Here is a 15688-nt window from a genome sequence, read left to right on the forward strand (position 1 = left end):
GATGCAATCCCCAAACATATCCTATGCAATCTAGTCCCAAAGTCTTTCTTTGCTCAGACTGTACTCTCCACCCCCAAGTCTCAGCTTATCTAAAGCTCTCAATTCTTTGAGCTACTTTGACATTTTGTACTTCTGACATTCACATTCAGTTGTATTTTAGAGTTGACTCGCCCCACTTTTTCAGATTATGAGAATGAGGATCATCTTATCTTTGTACCGCCTGAAGAATCTGGCATTATGCCTGGCCCATGGTAGATGTTTGAAAAAAATGTTAGACTAAATTAAATCCAATCTCTTTTTCATGTTTTAGTTTCAGTTGTGTCTTCTTCCTATGCCCTCTCCTACATAACCGTCCTTCAGATATTTGAAGACAGTTACCTTGTCTTTGTTCCTTATCTGTACAAAATCCAGAAGATACTGGCTAACTTGATGGACTAATTTAATGTGAACAAAATGCAATATAAGCACAAAATAGTCACGAAGTCCACAAGGGTCCTATTTCCCAACCAACCTTTGACACACACTCTATGATTTGGGACAAAGAGTATCTCTTCAAACCCTTTTCTTCCCCCACCACTTAGTAAAAATAAAGGAGAAACAGCTCATTCCACCCTTATCATAGGCATTCTATAAACAAGAAATTTCACAAAGCACTTGCAGCTTTGGAACAAAAAGGGAGTATGACCGACGTCATAGATAAATGTGGTTGAGGATGGGTGACAATTAGTTCTAGCTCTGCTATTAAATCTGTGACCCGGGACAAAAACCCAACTTTGGGCTTATTCATCTATTTTTGCATATTATGGAGACTGATAAAAGCTGAGGAATGCATGCTACTGGAACAAAATAAAAAAAAAATCTTCCAGACTATATGTAATATGCATGGCATTTTAATAACAGCATTTTAGTTTTGCAAAGAGTAAAGGTGAAAATAAGAAAGCTGCAGATCATTATTTCTCTTGAAATGCTTATTTATAAGCCCCGGGATTTTTAAATCCGCCAGCCCCCCCCCACACAAATTCTATTTGGCCGAATAATTTCTATTGCTCTTGTACACCTACTTCCTTCAATTATGAAGGGGTGCTGTGGAAGGAGGTGCTGTGACTACACTTACAAACATCTGCCTGCTACATCCAGTTTCCCTCAGGGATGGATCAAATGTGAAATACATTCCTTAGATGGCCAATTCTTTCTTATCAGATGTGCCCTAAATATTTGGGCCAATGTTAATGTTCTTTCCCAACCTATTTGGGCTATACCTAATAACATAATGATTTTACCCTTTAAAGGGATTTTTCTAATTAGATACTCATTTCTTTAAATTGATTTGTTCAAAAATAATTTTAGAAATGTATTTTTGAAGGCAGGTCTTTCTGGTAGGAAACTGCCTGAGTGTCTGAAGGCTATATCTGGACTAAATTAGCAATGTGTTAAGCACAAAGGAGTACTGCTTTTTGCAACAAAATGAGTATTTGGTTTTTTAAAGAATTCATGCTAATGACCTGAGTCATTTTTCACTTGGATAGACCACTTGGGCAGAAATAACTCCATCTGACAGGATATGTTTCACGGTTATGTTTAAGGTATGTAAGTTAAATTTTTAAAGTTTACATACCTTAAATATAATAAGGACCTTAAATCAAATGATGTTAGTAAAAATTAGCTAGAAAACTCAAATAACATGTGCAGTGTACGCCATGTCTTGGGAGTTCAGGCAGTCGTGTGGGAGAGCACGAGAGCACTATCTGTATTCCGCTCTATATTGGCCATTGCGGCATAATCCTTGTGGAGAGACACTGTTGACAGTTATTACCTATTCACAAGTTACAATTCATATACAGTTAAGGATAGGGGATTCCTGCCTCCTCTGCAATTTCTAGAGTCGTTCTAATTCAATGTAGCCTAGAAAATGACCCACATCCATATGACTTGCAACACCCTCCCCCCAAAAAAAACTACAGTAAAACTTGCCTTTTAACATCCAGACTAATATTTTAACCATTTAATCCCCTGTGTGACAAGCTTTTGGAATGCAAACTACTGATTGTAAGTCAAAAGAGCTTCCTTGGAAAAGAGGATGTTAAAAACTTCTTCAGAGAAACTACTTCAAGATAAACAAATGTGGGCAGGTGCCATTCAAACCAAGGAATATACAATATGGCGGCTAGTGCTCATTGGCCAATAGCAAGAAGCTCCCCCTACCCTATTGCCTGACAAATTATGTCTCTTAACTTATAAAATCAGAGCAAAATCTGGACCAAGATAGCAGATTAAACCTACATATTTAATTTCATTTCTCCCTAAAGATCTACTGAAATTAGAATAAAGAAAAAAACAGGGAGGATGTAAGAAGAGACAGCAGAACAAAACTGGCAACCTACAAAATAGATTGGTTGAGTGAACTCAGGTGACCTGAGAAGCCACAAGCTAAGATTCGGGAAACTGAGACCCAACGCAATTTACACCATAGAATCTTCAAGAATACGGAAACAGACAGTGCCAGGTGCCCCTAGAACCAAGGGTAAAGTGTGCAGAGTGGGGTTATAAACAAAGATGACTGAGAAAGCTGTTGTAAGAAGTTAGCTCCCTAGATTCCTTTCCCAACTCGACACCATGGTGCAACCACTTGTCTCCTAAATGGGCAGATATCTGGAGACTTAACCCCTGGAAAGGAAAGAACTCAAAACAGGGATTAAGGGAATAGATGCGTAATGAATACAGAGACTACCAAAATAGCTCTGGCAGTCAGACCCTTACCCTCTAGGCCAGCCTTCGTATGACTCTTCATGGAACTGACCAGCCCAGGAGAAAAGGCCGAAAGATGGTAGGGGTTCTCCAACACATAGCCCAGCCAGATCTTCCAAAGTTGGCAAGCTTCATGCTTCCAAAACTTCCTATCAGCTTTTTATAGTCTTATTTATGAGCAGATAATCTGAGAAGATGGAGATCAAAGCAAATAGATAAAACCAACTCTACAAATACAAAACTACAAATATAAAGAATAACATTGTAATAAATCTTCCTAGAAAGAAGAGCAAAAGACAGAGAAGGAAAATTGGAAAAAAAGAAAAGCAGAAGGAAAGTCCAGAAGGTCCGATATTTGAGTAACAGGATTTCTAGACAGGGAAAATAATAGCAAGAAATGCATTAGTGAAGTAAGAAAATTTCCCAGAACTGAAGGACATGAGTTACTAGATCTTAAAAATCTGTGTGCCCATTGTGTGCAGCACAATGAATTAAAATTGAGCCATACCAAGGAACACCATTGTGAAATTCCAGAACATGGAAGACAATTTTTGTAAGTTTCCAGAGAGGGAGGAAAGAAAAGATTACACATAAAGGATCAGAATGGCTTTGGGCTTTTTTCACAGCAATACTGGAAGCAAGATGACAGTAGACTAATGCCTATAAAGTTCTAAAGGGAAAAATATCTGTAATTTAGAATCCTGTATCCACTAAACTATCAACTGAGAGTATTTCCAGATATGCAAATTACTAAAATATTTATCTCCCACACGTCATTCTCAAGAAGTTAGTGGAGGATATCACTCCCACAAAAAAAAAAAAAAAAAAAAATGAGTAGGATGGAACATATAGGAAGATGGCGGGGGTGGGGGAAGGCCCAAGAAAGGGGTGAGGCGCAAGGAGCAGGAATGGCAGCTGTGCACCAGATTGCAGTCTGGTGACCCCGGAGACACATCCCCAGTGCTGTCGATACTATGATTCCCACCGCTCTTATGTCAAGGCTGCCTGTCAGTTTGGTCCAGGTTCTTTCTGGTACTTATCTGATGTTGACCAAACCTAGTAGCATTTCTGTTCTCTCCACCATGCCCCGGAGGGTGAATAGATCAGCCTACGTTCAACACCCCAAACACACAGGTGATGCTTTGGCACTCCAGAGGACTGGAGGGAAGCAAGGGTGAGCTGAGACACAGAAAACAGAAGACTGTTTGTTCAGACCGTGTTTTTTCTGCCCGACACCCAGGACTGGACTCACATACCAGCCCCGCCATGTGCCCCGACTATGGTGGACTCTGATTTCCAGGATTCACTTCGGCATATAAATTATCAGGGAAGCTAAAGCCAACTATGACCCAGAGAAGGTTTTGTTGATCTTCTGAAAGCCTTGATCTAACAGTGACAGTACTGCCCTTTCCTCACACAGCTAGGTTTTGGTTTACAGCTCAGCTTTTACAATCCAAACAATGTATTATTCAGGGAGACATACGTTAAGTGGCAAGACTCTAAAGAAAAGAAAGGTTAACATGGAAATGGAGATAATGGTTATTTGTAGATGGTGAAAAGAGAAAAGGGAGTGTAAGTGGAGACGGGCAGGGAGGGAGTCCTCAAGATGGTGCAGGTTCCACGTTTAACGTGGGTGGTAGGCACATAGGTGTTTATTTTTATTATTTCTTTAAATATTTGTTTTATAGTCTTATGCATGATTCACTGAACAATCACAGCACAGATGGCAAAGTCGAATTTCCCTTCTTTTACAGAAAAAAGCAACATTTTTATTGATATATCCGTATCTCAGGAATATCCAAGCCCCCGCCCCCAAAAGCCTTGATTACAATTCACTGCTACCTGAATGTTATCTGTGTGTTGACCCATCCCTTTGTAGTGCAATGTGAAAATTCGGGAGACCGAAGCCAAGTTCACAGGACAAAGAGAGTCTGCAGTTTTTAGTCAGTCCTCTATCACAGTAACATTTTGATTAAAAAACAAACAAATAAAAAAAACCAATTTACTATTCATGTGGTAACATCTATTCGTGGTGACATCTGAGACTATCCTGTTTTTCTAAAACCGTGTTGAAACTGTTCTTTGTGCATTTTGTTTTTTGTAGCAAATTGAAGTACAAAGTATAGGTAAGAAAAAGAAATCAACCTGAAAGCGCAGAATGCACGATTTAGAAGATCTACTTCATTCATTCAACAACGATTCCATTACTGGATGTGGCTGAAAACGTGCAAACTCCAGTTTTGGACTTGTGAATGTAATCCAAGCCAGGAAATGCAAACCATACAGATCTTAGGAATCTGGTAGGGAACACTTCGCTCTGTCCCCCACCCTCTTCTGGTCAGTGGGGTGACCATCTTCCCACTGTGAGGTACTCCCTAGAATGGATTGGCCATCGAAGATCCGTCTGTGGGATGTCTCCATCAGAGACGTTATGGTCTCCCAATCTCTTTCCCAGCACGGCACTCACACACGGCACGGCTACGTGCACGCCACACTGGCTAGTGCCCCTAGGCCTCCCAAGCCAACCACCATCTCAGCACACCAACAGCTCATCTGCTCCTTCCTGGCACATGAGGCTTCTCAGCTGGGAAGGTTGGGTCTGCATAATACAATAGCACAGGGAGGTATCTTCTGCCAAAACCTGCAGGAAGAGCAACTCTTGAGGACAAGGTGCGCTGATCTTCAAAGATGGCCAAGACTGACAATTAGATGAATTCTCTTTCTCACTTCTTCCTCTGTAGTATTTTTCCTAGTGTTGAACACGTAAAATCAACAGAAACATCTGATGACTGCGGTCACAATACAACAAAATGGAAAACAAAACCAAGAACCACCCAAGGGTCATCATCAAGTTTTCTGTTTTATTTAAGATTTTAGTTTTAATTCTGAAGAAAGAGGTACATTTCCTTGTTTTTAGTTTTAGCGTCAGGTTATAACCAGGTTTCTGTTTTCTTTTCTCCTGTCTTTTCAATACTGCACAAACATCCAGAAACTACAGGGTTAAGTAAAAGCGGCAGGCAAGGAGGTCAGAGATTTGCTCCTGATGGTGATCAGATGGCCCCAGAGCAGTGCTATCTCAGAGTGCCCTAGTCAGGCGAATTTAAGGTAAAAGAAAAAAAAGATTCTGACAGAGGAGAAAGACTGTAGTATATTTCAGCTTTTATATTATGCATAGGTAGTCTGTGAATACTTTTTTCTTTAAAACATTTGAATTTACTTTAAATCTAAACCCAAAAATTTTTTTCTCCCTTTAAAAAAAATCACTTCTTCCCTCCTTATAAACTCTTTAGCAATAGGCCAGTTACTACTACAAATCAATTTGTCTTTCTACCAACTTCCAATAAATTCTTTTGCTTAACGACACAAGTCCTCTCCATCAACTTGCCGAAAGAATTAAAAATTAAATTAAATTAAAAGCATTTTTCCCTGCAATAGTCATAAGCTGAATACAAGATGGATGCCAGGACCACTTCTTTCCCCCATGCACTTAGCAATCTCATTTCAATTAACCTGGTTTTCAAACTTTTGCAGTTGATAATGCATTTACTTGACCTTTCCTAAAGATTAATCGTCATTTTCTGCTAAGCAGATTATGTCATTATTATGCGCAACAGACAGACAGTAATTTTCTAAGTATTGAGACTGCCCTTTGATTTCTTTTTTTTTTTTCCTCCTTAAAAAAGGCATTTTTAGGAAACATTCAACAGTGTCACTCAAATGCTGGATCAACAGAAACTTTTACAATTAAAAAAAAAAAAACCAAAGATGGCCATGACCCTGTGATCGCATTGCATCTGGGGGTGGGGAGAAAAAAAATTGATCAGGAACTGGATTCTTCAGAACGTAAGAGATGAGCAGGGAGCAGTGGGTGGGCTGAGAGGGAGAAAACAGGGTGGGACAAATCCTGCATTTTCTAATGGTTTCTCCTCTTTCCCTAATGGCGGTCCAGTGTGGAACTCTGTAGTAAATCTGTGGGAGTTTTGCTGGGGGGTCTGAAGGCTGTCTGAAAGCCTGGGGGTGGGGAGTGGAAGCTGGAAGGATTTGAAGGAGGAGGGTAGGGATTCCAACTGGCTCTGTGCAGGGGGATCTGTGTGCTGAAGGGGGCGCTGTGGTGGGTCTGTGACGGAGCCGCACTGGGGCCGTCCATCTCTGTGAGGGCCTGAAGAGATTTTAGCCAGTGTGGAGGATTGTCGTCTTGAAGAGAGTCTAAACTGTTTCCTGAAGTTGCTGGAATACCTGAGGAGAGAAAAGAAAACAAGAGGGAAAATGGTGAGTTTGGGCAGAAAGAACCAGAAAGCCAGCAAACAGAGAATGTTTCAGGTATGATTAGTTTACCCAAAAAGAAACAGAAAAATGACAGTCTTCAACTCCTTCCAAAGAAGACCTTTTTAACCTTATGTTCTTTTGGCTCCTCCACCCCCAAGGACGATTCATCGTGACAGAAACCCGTGCCTCCTCTTCCACTACATAGACACTGTCCCCCACTGTCACAGAGGCAGAACTGCAAAACCGAGTCCCCACAGTTGGACGCCATCATTTCCCAGTGGCGCTTCTCCTTCTCTGACGGGGATACGTACACAAGAGAGCCTTATAATAGAGAGCTTTATTTTAAAAAGTGGAGTATGTTCCTTTAAAAGGGTAAGTCAGATACTTTTGTGCTTTGAGACCTGAAAAATACACACATGCTGTGAGCACCTCCTTACACCCAACGAACCAACCTAGGCATCAAGTACCTCATACAACGAGGCCGACAGAGTCCCCGGGGACTGCACGACCCCGACAGCGAAACCGGCCACCCCACGCTTGCGGCTTTGCGAAAAGAAGCTTATGTTGAAGAGACCTCTGTTTTTTTATCTCATCGGTGCTAAAAACCAAACGGATGGCAGTCAGTGGGGCTGAAGGAGGGAGAAAGTTACCTGTGATGATGGCTGGGTCTGTCCAGCTGCCAGGGCTGTCCCAACTCAGGCTGTCGGTGGTGGCAGGGTTGGACGTTGGTGCACTGTGGTTGGCGTTGGAGGGGGAGGAAGAATTGGGCAGTCCACCAAAGTTGATGTTAATGTTGGGTAGAAGTGCCCTTAGCCCGTCCTGCCATTCCTTCATATTTAAACTCTCTACAGAACTGCTGTTGTCTGGGAGATTTACCAACAAAAAAATGAAAGATAAAAAAAAAATAAAAAGCTGACGTTAGAAACATATGTTGTTCTTTAGTGGTTAAGCGGGAGAAGAATTATTCTTTCTTTACTGAGCATTTAAGATGGGCTGTCCTAAGCAAGATAAACGTGGTTAGGATTTTGCTCATGAGCTCAGAGCCCCTGAAATCAGCGAGGAAAGACTTGCTCAAGGATCAGGAGAGGGAGCGCCTCGTCCTTCTTATAGACATTTCACCATCTTGCGCTTGTAAATCGATAATCCAGTTTAAAGACTCCATGCTCCAGAGCACAACTGAGTTCCAGCTACATTATGAAGTTTCAGTCAGTGAGGCATTTAGCCAGCTGAGCTGATTTACTCTATGAAGCCTGCAAAGTTCAATACAGGAGCTCATTTCTGAGCCTGTTAAATGGAAGAAAAGTCATTTTATGAAGAATAAACATAAGCTAATAGAAAAGGAAAAAGAATTAAGTTCTTCCTTATGATAAAACTGGTAATGCATTTCAGAGGAGAAAGGCAGGAATGAATAGGCTTTTGAATTTGAAGAGAGTATTTTTCCGTTAGTCATAAAGGCTGAGTAGGCAGGGGCGAAGCTACCTTTCAGATGGGATAATTTCCAGCACAGTCTACCTACTCTATTCCAACAGATCCACCGACCATTTAAAACTCAAGTCCTGGAGTCCTACAGTCAGTTCTCTGGTTCTATTTATGAATAATGTCATATATGACAAGACACTATCAATGTAAAAAGGCTTTTTATAAATTGTGACTGAACTAACTTGATCTACTACCATCCAGAATCCACATGCTTTAACTGGCTGGAGGGGAAAGAGTGAGTGAAGCATAGCTACCAGAGTAATTGTTTTATTGGAAACAGGAATGTAGGTCAGACTATCAACCAAGCTTTTTGAGAAGAGCATAGAGAATTGATTAGCAATCACCAATGATGATGATGACGATATTCTATCAGGCAGTGTATGCTATTTGGTGAATTCAGAATTTTCTTTTTATAATTTTGCTTTGCACCAATTACTATTCTATGCCAAATGGTATCATGTTTCAGCAAGTGAAGCATTTAACCCTACTGACCTTATTTATAAAAAGGAAAAAAAAACAAAAAACTACAACCAAACCCAACAAAAGTCATCCCTGAATTACTAAGATGATGAAGAGGCCATCTACGCCATACAGACAAGTCAAGATAAGGGAAAATAAATTCCTCAAACCTTCTTTCCTTTCACAATCAATGCAGTTTCCTAAGACTCATCCTTCTGTCTGCATCCTACTTTACATCCACACTGAATTGTACAATTTACAAGGCTCTCTCATAGTCAATTATTATTTCATTTGACCCTCATGCTGTGGTGTAGGCAGAGCAGGGAGAATCATCTCCATTTAACAGATAAAGAAATACACTCCAGAATAATTTGCTCAAGGTCACATAACTGGTATAGTAAGAACTTGAACCCAGACCTTATCTGAGTTGTTTCTTTTCATAACACCAAGCTCTCTCTCTTGATCTACATGGTACAGACTATTAACTGACTTTTTAATGGGTCAAATACTTAAGGGAAAACCCAGGGGCCTATAAGACCCATGACTAAAAGGAGGCAAAAAAGAAACACAGCAATATTATAGTGTATCTATTGGCCATGATTAGCAGGATAGACAAATATTTTGGCTGAAGGAACAAACTGGACTCCGCAGTCAATTCAGGGGTTGGGGGGGGGGTTCTAATCAACAATGCAATCATCATCTTCACTCTGGCTCCAACTGCATGAGGTACTAACAAGATCACACTAACAAAGTTCTAAAATACCCTCCATTACAGGAAGATTTGGTGGCTATGCCACATTCGAACTTTTAAAGTGGTAAACTGGGGCGCCTGGGTGGCTCAGTCGTTAAGCGTCTGCCTTCGGCTCAGGTCATGATCCCAGGGTCCTGGGATCGAGCCCCGCATCGGGCTCCCTGCTCAGCAGGAAGCCTGCTTCTCCCTCTCCCTCTCCCCCTGGCTTGTGTTCCCTCTCCTGCTGTGTCTCTGTCAAATAAATAAATAAAATCTTTTTTTAAAAAATCCAAAAATATAAATAAATAAATAAATAAACGGTCAAACTGTCAGACCATATAAGTTAAAATGGTTTTCAATCAACCAGAAACTGAACTCTAAACAAGGAAAGCTTCCCAGGAAGGAAAAAAATCCCCCTGATATAAAAAGATGATGTATAACTACATGGGGAAATTCTGAGGAAGATAAAGCTCTTGAACTAAGTAGCTGAAGTCAGTAAGAAGCCTATGCAGATGATTTGAGCCCCTCTTTTCCACCAAATCGAGAAAAAGAAAATACCCCATAACTCAATAATACCAATTTTCTCCTTACAAAATTTTGCTTTACGTTTAATGAGTACTGGAACTAAGGAACACCTAATTTCGCATTAAAAGAATAATACTTGCATTTATATAAAGTTTATTTGAAAATTAGTATTGCAATAAAGTCAAAAGACATTTGTGCATGGGTAGGGGATATACAGGAACTCTGCACTTTCCACTCGGTTTTGCTGTAAACTTAAAATGCTCTAAAAAACAAAGTTTTTTAAAAGATGTTTCTCTGATTTTAGACTAATGAAATCAAGCAAGAGTACACCTGACCCTTGAACAACACAGATTTAAGCTGCATGGGTCAATTTACAGGCACATTTTTTTTCGATAAATACAGTACAGTCCTGTAAATGTATTTTCTCTTCCTTATGATTTCCTTAGTAATATTTTCTTTTCTCTAGCTTAATTTACTGTAACATACATAACATACAAAATATGTGTTAATTAACTATTTATGTTATCGGGTAAGGCAATCCAGCCAACAGAAGGCTATTAGTAGTTAAGGTTTTGGGGAGTCAAAAGTTATACGTGGATTTTTGCCTGCACAGGGGTTTGGTGCCCCTAACCCCAAGCTGTTTAAGGGTCAACTCTACGTTGACCAAAGAAACTCACATATGGCACATGATACAGAAACAGTGAAAAACTCAGATCATCCCACGTGAACTATGATTATAAGATAGCTTGAGAAATAAATTAGCTAGTTTATAATTCTTACTATCTTGTCAAAAAAACAAAGTCATGTACCTAGACATCTTGGGACCCTGAGAGCATGCATGACTGATTTACAGTGAAGCTGCAAGTGTCACAGGGATGTGGACTGACATCTTTAGCTCCTGGAATGGGACCACTAATTCCAAGGAGCTTCGAACAAGAAGAGCAATTTTCTTCAGCTTTCTCCACTGTTGCTATGCCAAGTGTTGGCACAAAGAAAGGGCAAATGAAAGGAAATTAACTAATGCCTCCCTTCATCAAAATAGCTCTCTTAGTCCAGCCACACTTGAACTCACCTTCTTTACCTCCCCATCCCCCATTGCCTCTGACTCAAATTTGTTCTGGTAACAAGGGCTTCTGGTAATCCATTCCTTGCAATACACAACAGCAGGGGTTATTAGCAGGGGTTATTCTATACTACTGATATTTTGGACTACATAATTCTTTGTTGCCGGGGAGGAGCTGTTCTATGCATTATAGGATGTTTAGTAGCATCTCTGGCCTCCACCCATTAGATGCCAGGAGCTCACACACCCCAGTTCTGACAACCAGAAATGTCTCCAGACATTGCCAAGTGATTCCTGGGGGAGCCAAAAATGGTCCCTGGTTGAGAACCACTGACACAAAGGAAGTCGGTTCCTTTGTATCTAGGGCTCTGAAAAATCCCACTTGAATACATATTTCCCTTTAAGATCGTACCAGAACTTTGATCACTGGACTCAACTCGATGCAACTTCATTTCCCTTTCTTGATACAGGACTTCACACTGGGGTGCCATTGAGAATGTACAAATCAGTAGGTCTAATGGAGAAAATATTGGGCTGAAAATTGCAGGTAGCCTGTATAGTCAGCTCTATACTGGTAATTAATACAACCTAAGGCATCTAAGTAAGTCTCTTAATATCCCAGGGCCCTATTTCATAAGTAGGAATAACATCTGCCTTACTCTCTTGTAGGGATAAAATGAGAGAAGAGAAAGCAATCTGAAGCCCATTTATTACTTGATAAATGCCTAATAACAATTTTTTATCAGTACTCAATACTAAATAGACAGTAAACTTTCCAAAAAGCCAAGGCAGAGGACTCCTCACTTGCCAGAAACTGGCTCTGTACAAACAGTCTCCTCCTTGGGAATGTAGGGATAACACCCAGCATCTTCACAGAGGGACTATATAGTTGATCTAAATGATAAGTCTTCTCACCACCAAAATATTGCAAAGACAAATAAGATATGGGAAAGCACCTTAAACTTTCCACAAGCAAAGCACAATGAAAATCAAGTTACTGAACGTATTTTCAATTAGAAATTAGATACTATTTGATTTTTAAAGCATTTAATTAGTTGTAGTATAATACATCTGGGAAGAACTGTATATTTTTAAAGGACTGCCAATAACGTTCAAATGTTTTATAATGTTAAAAAAACTAATTTTAGGGCGCCTGGGTGGCTCAGTCGGTTGGGCGACCGCCTTCGGCTTGGGTCGTGATCCTGGAGTCCCGGGATCAAGTCCCGCATCGGGCTCCCCGCTCAGCGGGGAGTCTGCTTCTCCCTCCAACCCTCCCCCCTCTCATGTGGTCTCTCTCTCTCTCTCATTCTCGCTCTCTCAAATAAATAAATAAAAATCTTTAAAAAAAAACTAATTTTAATTTATAATTTTCAGATATGTACAACAAAATACTATTTTGGGGTCTAAATAATTTGAGGGCAGGAAAGCAGGTCAAGTTGTTTGTAGTAGTTTTATTTTTCAGTATAGAACTCAAAGACATAAAATTTAAAATACCTTCAAGGTGCCAGATACCACATTCTCATATGCCATTGAGTAAGAAGTATCAGTATACTTTCAGTTTCCCTGGACCAGCACACCACAGAGAAGAAATTATGTCTAAAATTCGGCCAGCTTGCCGATTACCTAACACCCAGTCCATCACACGTTGGTCACAGCACACGAAGCAGGTTGACAAATCTGGTTTTTAGCAACAACAGCAACAACAAAAATTATAAAATGTATGTGTAAAGATGGCCAAGATCAAAGTTAAAGCAACTATTTACTGAAGGCGTACAGGATGCAAAGGAGAACAAACAACTTCAACTTTGTCTCCCGTTCTCAAGGAGTTTAAAGTCAAGACGGTGAGACAATGTGAATACAGGAAATATTCGACGACGACAGTCTGGACAAGCAACAGAAGAAATGCCACTGGGTTGTATGTGATTAATAAATGCTACAAGGTTTAGTAAAAAGAGAGGCCAGTGAGGCACGCACGCGGAAATGTCTGGGGCGGGGGGTGGGTAAGGACAGGAGCAATCATTCATTCACAGAGTGGTTTTATTTACTCCACAGATACCTTGAGCCTCAAACATCCACAACACTAGACTTAGACCAACTAGAAGTAGGATGCATAGAGAAAGGCATGTCTTATAAACAATGGCTCCACAGTTGACCCTGACGCAACATGGGTTTGAACTGCACGGGTTCATTTACGTGTGGATTCTTTTCAGCACAGCACTATGAAATGTATTTCAATATTTAAATAGATTTTAATATTTATATTAAACATATTTTCTCTTTTCAGTGCCTCTAACTCCTGCATTGTTCAAGGGTCAACTATATTATAAGATAAAATTAAGCTGTATTCTGACATCAGATCTTTGACAGAAAGTCCTAAAGCAGGAAAAGATGAATGGTTTAGGCAAGAACACACAGCATTGCAGTGGCTTAAGCGGGTTTCTCTTTCTGTTCCTCAGGTTAACTGCAATGTGTTCATCATTAGGAAATGCAAAACTTTGCTACTGATAGCAAAATTGTGGGAAAACCTGCTCTTTATAAGTTGTCACTGGTGACAAGCTAGTGAGTTTTTTTTTTATGCTAATACATAAAATCTTCACCTGAAGACTGATTTTCAGACTGGTTCCGGACTGCAAAACCATCTCAGGAGCCCCTGGGGAGGAAGCGAAGGGGCCAGGGCGCTAGGACAGCACACCCCCCTCCCATTCTGCTCTCATCTATGTCACACATGAGGGTGCCAGGTAAGACTGCATTCGAAAACCAGTACCTGCTGCTCGGCGTGAAGACAGGAGATCTGTATGCAATGACAACACGGTGAGAACAAACACACAGAAGGGGAACCTGAAAACAGAAGGCCATCCCAAGTATTCGTTTCCTCTAATACCGTCTCTACCACCAGGTCAGGATTTTCTGTCTCCTCTTGGAAGCCTTGCCTCTACCTTCTTTTTGGCACCACCTCTGTAAGGTCTTTTTGTTAGAAACACATAGGCCTTATTAATTAAACTGGCTAGCTGCAGCTAAATTCACAGACCCACCCATTTCTCTACTTTCATGTTTGCTAGGGACAACTGGCCCACATCCTCAGTCTTAGGCTACTCCATTCTTATCCGCCATCCCTGTGGCAGAGACATCTTGAATTTCAAGTTAAATTCCCATCAGTGCTCAAATCCTCCCCAACCGGGCAGCAGTCATCAAGAGTCCCAAATACGCCTAGAAGAGTTTATTCTGCTCTCCAGTTTTTAAGCCTTATCTAATGGTTACTCCTCAAAGCCTCGATTGGCAACCTGATCTTGTTTTCCAAAAAGCTTTTATCTTCCTTTCCTTTATTGCTGTCCTTTACAGTCAAAGTCAAAGGCTCCCTCCAGTGGCTAGGTTACTTAGGGAAACAAATATTTCTTGGTACAAGCTGTTGTACATTTGAAATTTAGTTCCCATTATGTTACTCTTGCCAGTTACTCTCAAATATTCATGCATTTTTAGAAGGACACACAGTCATCCTATCTCAGGCTCTACCCCTCTCTACGCCACCTCCCTACCCCACCTCACCCTGTTATATGTATGATTTCCTATCAGTTTTGGATGAAGTGCATCTCCATCAGGACAGGATTTTAAAAAACCCTAAACCTTCTCCAAACTTCAATAACATATCTCTAAGCAACTCAAATATAAATGAATTATGCTTGTCCTTATATGTTAAACCAAACTTTAAAGAGCATACAAAATTTCTCCTACCAGAACTCGAAAGCAAGCTTTATTGTATCGGCATGCTGTCCTTTTTAGGTGAGCCTCAGAAATAATTTCAATTTATAAACTAAAATTTGCAGGGAAAATGACTTTTGTGAATAAATTCCTTCAGGTTTATGAAAAAAAATGTTATTCTACTTAAACAAAAAGAAATGACGCTCAGATTTCTAGGATTATGCTTATTATAAATCAGGACAGGCCAGTACTGCAGAGCAGATTTACTGGGGCACAAAATGTTAAGGATTTAATAGATTTGAAAGTAGAGATTAAACTAAGTGAAAAATCCTAAGAACGCAAATGAAAAAAAGTTCTGAGAACACAAGGAACTTGAAAAAAAGTAATAATAAAAAACAACCAAAATTTATTACTAATAGAAAGAAGCAGAAATGACATAAACAGGAATAGAGAGGCCGTGAGGGTCAGCTAAATATGGCCTTGGCTTCCTGGACTCTGCCTTTATTTCATGCTTTTTTCCCTCTTTAGAATGTTTTCCTGCTTTTTTCTAATTAATTTTTATTCACTCTTCCAAAAGTTTAAGTCTTTTCTCTTCCACTCAGATCATTCTAGAACAGTACTTGTGGCCTGAACCACACTCACTGGGCAGAGCAAACTGCTGTGACCCCACTATGGTTGCTGCTCACCCTAACTCACACCTCTCAACTCTATTGCAAGGCCTGTAA

At 40.3% G+C, this 15688-nt stretch overlaps 1 protein-coding gene across 4 annotated transcripts in view; it reads right to left on the reverse strand.

The window, feature by feature from the left end:
- Positions 1-5586: 5586 nt before the first annotated feature.
- CNOT4 (CCR4-NOT transcription complex subunit 4) overlaps positions 5587-15688 on the reverse strand; it is a 144966-nt gene continuing 134864 nt past the window's right edge. For 2 of the 4 annotated variants that reach the window (XM_028106271.2, XM_028106270.2), the window contains exons 11-12: positions 7662-7874; positions 5587-6981 (exon numbers count right to left, since the gene is read on the reverse strand). In XM_028106271.2, coding sequence (XP_027962072.1) covers positions 6680-6981; positions 7662-7874 — 515 coding nt within the window. In that variant the 3' untranslated portion in view covers positions 5587-6679. The remainder of the gene's footprint in view (positions 6982-7661; positions 7875-15688) is intronic. The other 2 variants (XM_028106273.2, XM_028106272.2) reach the window with 1 other exon arrangement.

Source organism: Eumetopias jubatus, unplaced genomic scaffold, assembly GCF_037043125.1.
Source record: "Eumetopias jubatus isolate StellerSeaLion01/CBP00866 unplaced genomic scaffold, mEumJub1_p1.0 scaffold_14, whole genome shotgun sequence".
Classification (NCBI taxonomy): Eukaryota; Metazoa; Chordata; class Mammalia; order Carnivora; family Otariidae; genus Eumetopias; species Eumetopias jubatus.